This window comes from Cibotium barometz, chromosome 9 (genome assembly GCF_041138505.1).
Source record: "Cibotium barometz isolate CiBa-2024 chromosome 9, ASM4113850v1, whole genome shotgun sequence".
NCBI lineage: Eukaryota > Viridiplantae > Streptophyta > Polypodiopsida > Cyatheales > Cibotiaceae > Cibotium > Cibotium barometz.
This window is the reverse complement of record NC_141054.1, coordinates 60,295,999-60,298,494: the sequence shown is the minus strand read 5'-3', so window position 1 is coordinate 60,298,494 and position 2,496 is coordinate 60,295,999. Positions and strand designations below refer to the sequence as shown.

At 43.6% G+C, this 2,496-nt stretch overlaps 1 protein-coding gene across 1 annotated transcript; it reads left to right on the top strand.

The window, feature by feature from the left end:
* The first annotated feature begins 562 nt into the window (after positions 1-562).
* Positions 563-2,211, top strand: LOC147635785 (SPX domain-containing protein 1-like). The gene is made up of 3 exons (XM_086802243.1): positions 563-1,264; positions 1,445-1,613; positions 1,775-2,211. The coding sequence occupies exons 1-3, from the start codon at positions 791-793 to the stop codon at positions 2,191-2,193; spliced, it is 1,062 nt and encodes a 353-aa protein (XP_086658369.1). The 5' UTR covers positions 563-790; the 3' UTR covers positions 2,194-2,211.
* The last annotated feature ends 285 nt before the right edge of the window (positions 2,212-2,496 follow it).

Below are 2,496 nucleotides of genomic sequence, written 5' to 3'. Positions count from 1 at the left end.
AACCTATGCATGTCTTGTAACGTATTGGTTCCATGTTGTTAAGCATTGGCTCGACTACAAATGAGACGCTTAGACTTAAATGAGAGGTTCACATGGTTAGATGAGAAAAGACTCCAAATGGTTTTATTGTAAGATGAGAAAAGACTCCAAAAGGTTTTATTGTATGAAGCTAGAAATATCAAATATCTTGGGAGGTAGCACCAACAAGTTTCCACACACAAGGCATGGTTGGCAACAATTGGTTGGTAGATAGAGCACTATAAGCAAATCCTATGTGCTGAGTTTACAAGGTTCCAGTGGTTTTTCTTTTTTGGCAGCTAGTTGAAGCGTGGAAAGTGACCCTGCGAAATTGATCATATACACACCCCTTCCTTGGAGTGGGATTTGGTGAGGACTGAGGGTAGGGCATTGTAGGTCCCTCATTGTCATTATTTGAAGGGAATAGAGTTCCACATTGAGATTAGTGAGGGGAATGTATTAGGGAAAGGAGAATGTTCGGGGCATATCCTTCCTTGGAGTGGGATTTGGTGAGGACTGAGGGTACGGCATTGTTGGTCCCTCATTGTCGTTATTTTTCAAGGGAATAGAGTTCCACAGGGAAAGGAGAATGTTCGGGGCACATACTTCAAGAGTTCTTCGTTGTACCGATCATCTTTCGCCGGCCTTCTTGTTTGGTGGTGAGCGTTGTGCAGCTGTTTCTTCCAGAGAGTAAGGTGGCGTTGTATTCTCATAACATATAGCGGCGTTGTACACTTAAAGAAAGGAAAAACACACGCAGACATTAATCACCATGAAGTTTGGGAAACGCCTGTACAGCCAGCTAGAGGAAACCTTGCCTGAATGGAGAGACAAGTATCTCTCCTACAAGCAGCTCAAGAAGCACGTTAAGCTCCTTTCTAGCCCAGAGCCAGACACTATAACACAGGCAGTTGAAGGTCTTATTAGAGATGAAGGAGGAGATAATCGTGTAGATAACTCAGCTAGTTTTCCTGCTAATTGCTCTACATCATCAATATTGTCGGCTGTAGACAGCAAGAACCCATCTGTCGATGGGCGTGGAGCTGTGTTAGTGGAGAATGGAAAACTAAGTAGCTGCGCTAACAGCGCTGAAATTATCGATCCGTGCCATCCTCTTTTGTCTGCTGTGGACCTTAGAAGCTTGACAGCTGAAGAGATGGACTTCCTTCACCTTCTGGACGCAGAGCTCGACAAGTTCAACACTTTTTTCATGGAGAAGGAGGAAGAGTTTGTCATACGCTTGCAGGTGATGCACCAGGGTTACCTACATGGCATTGTGTGATCTATGCATTACATTTGAATGTATTGCAGATGATAGTCACTCCAATTACTGTTGCATTTGTTGTGATTATGTCGTCTCTCCAATTACTGCTGCATTGGTTGTGATTAGATCTGATTATGTACGATTCTCCATCTCAAGCTGCAGGCGGTGAAGGAAAGGATCGAATCTGTGAAAGACAAGCTTACCTCGGCGAGTGCTTCTTCTTTCCAAGGGGGTTCTTTATATGAAGAGATGATCAACATAGGGAAAGACATCGTCAACTTCCATGGAGAAATGGTCCTCTTGGAAAACTACAGCTCCTTGAACTACACAGGTGAAATCCCTACGCCTTTCCAGGCTAATTGCAGATGCCCTCCCTTCGCCTTGGTCTCATGTCCCCCCTGATTGAAGGTGGATTTCAAGAGCCACTAATATTAATTGCTCGAATCTTGCTTAGCCATCCTTACACATGATTTACTGTGCTGGTGGACGTAGGGCTGGTTAAGATTCTGAAGAAGCATGACAAGAGGACAGGTACCCTCCTTCGCATGCCTTTCATCCAGAATGTTCTGCACCAGCCTTTCTTCACCACAGAGCTGCTATCCAAGCTTGTTTGTGAGTGTGAGGTGAGCTTGCAGTTGCTTTTTCCAACCCCCTCTCTTTCTATCGAAGAGAATCGTAGTCCTTCCATGGCTTTCCAGATGTCTGATCAAGATCAAGCAGCCCAACTCCCAAAAGCAGACAATCATGATGCTACGATAATTGATTCAGCATCCTCTGATGAAAGGAAGCGAGCTCCTATAATTGACGCCGGATTAGAGCAAGTTAATTACTTCCATGGAGAAGACGTCCATAAAAGCATAATTGCTGCTCTAAGAACTATCAAGGATATTAGAAGGGGTAGTTGTACATAATACAGTATGTTTTCTTTACCCCCGTTGAGCGCAGAAGAAGACTATCGTAAGAAACTTGCAGTGCCTATCTGTTGTTTGTCATAAATAGGACTAGCGCTTGGACCATTTTGGTCACGGACCATGGTCGTGGTTGAACTCTCTCGTACTACTCAGCCCTAGATTTTGAAGGGTAGCCCTATTATTTGTTTTGAAGGACTAAAATACTGCCTTCCCTTCTTTTAAAAAAAAGGGGCTTCTCAAATTTAGTAAAGACCTTTCTTTTACATACCCTTCCAAGGTTTTATTATTCTCATTCTACAAATA

Excerpts from the sequence above, each read along its gene's own strand:
- LOC147635785 (XM_086802243.1), top strand. The coding sequence starts at position 791 with ATGAAGTTTGGGAAACGCCTGTACAGCCAGCTAGAGGAAACCTTGCCT. Across the intron at positions 1,265-1,444 it reads AGTTTGTCATACGCTTGCAG|GCGGTGAAGGAAAGGATCGA; the intron begins GTGATGCACCAG and ends CTCAAGCTGCAG. Across the intron at positions 1,614-1,774 it reads CAGCTCCTTGAACTACACAG|GGCTGGTTAAGATTCTGAAG; the intron begins GTGAAATCCCTA and ends TGGTGGACGTAG.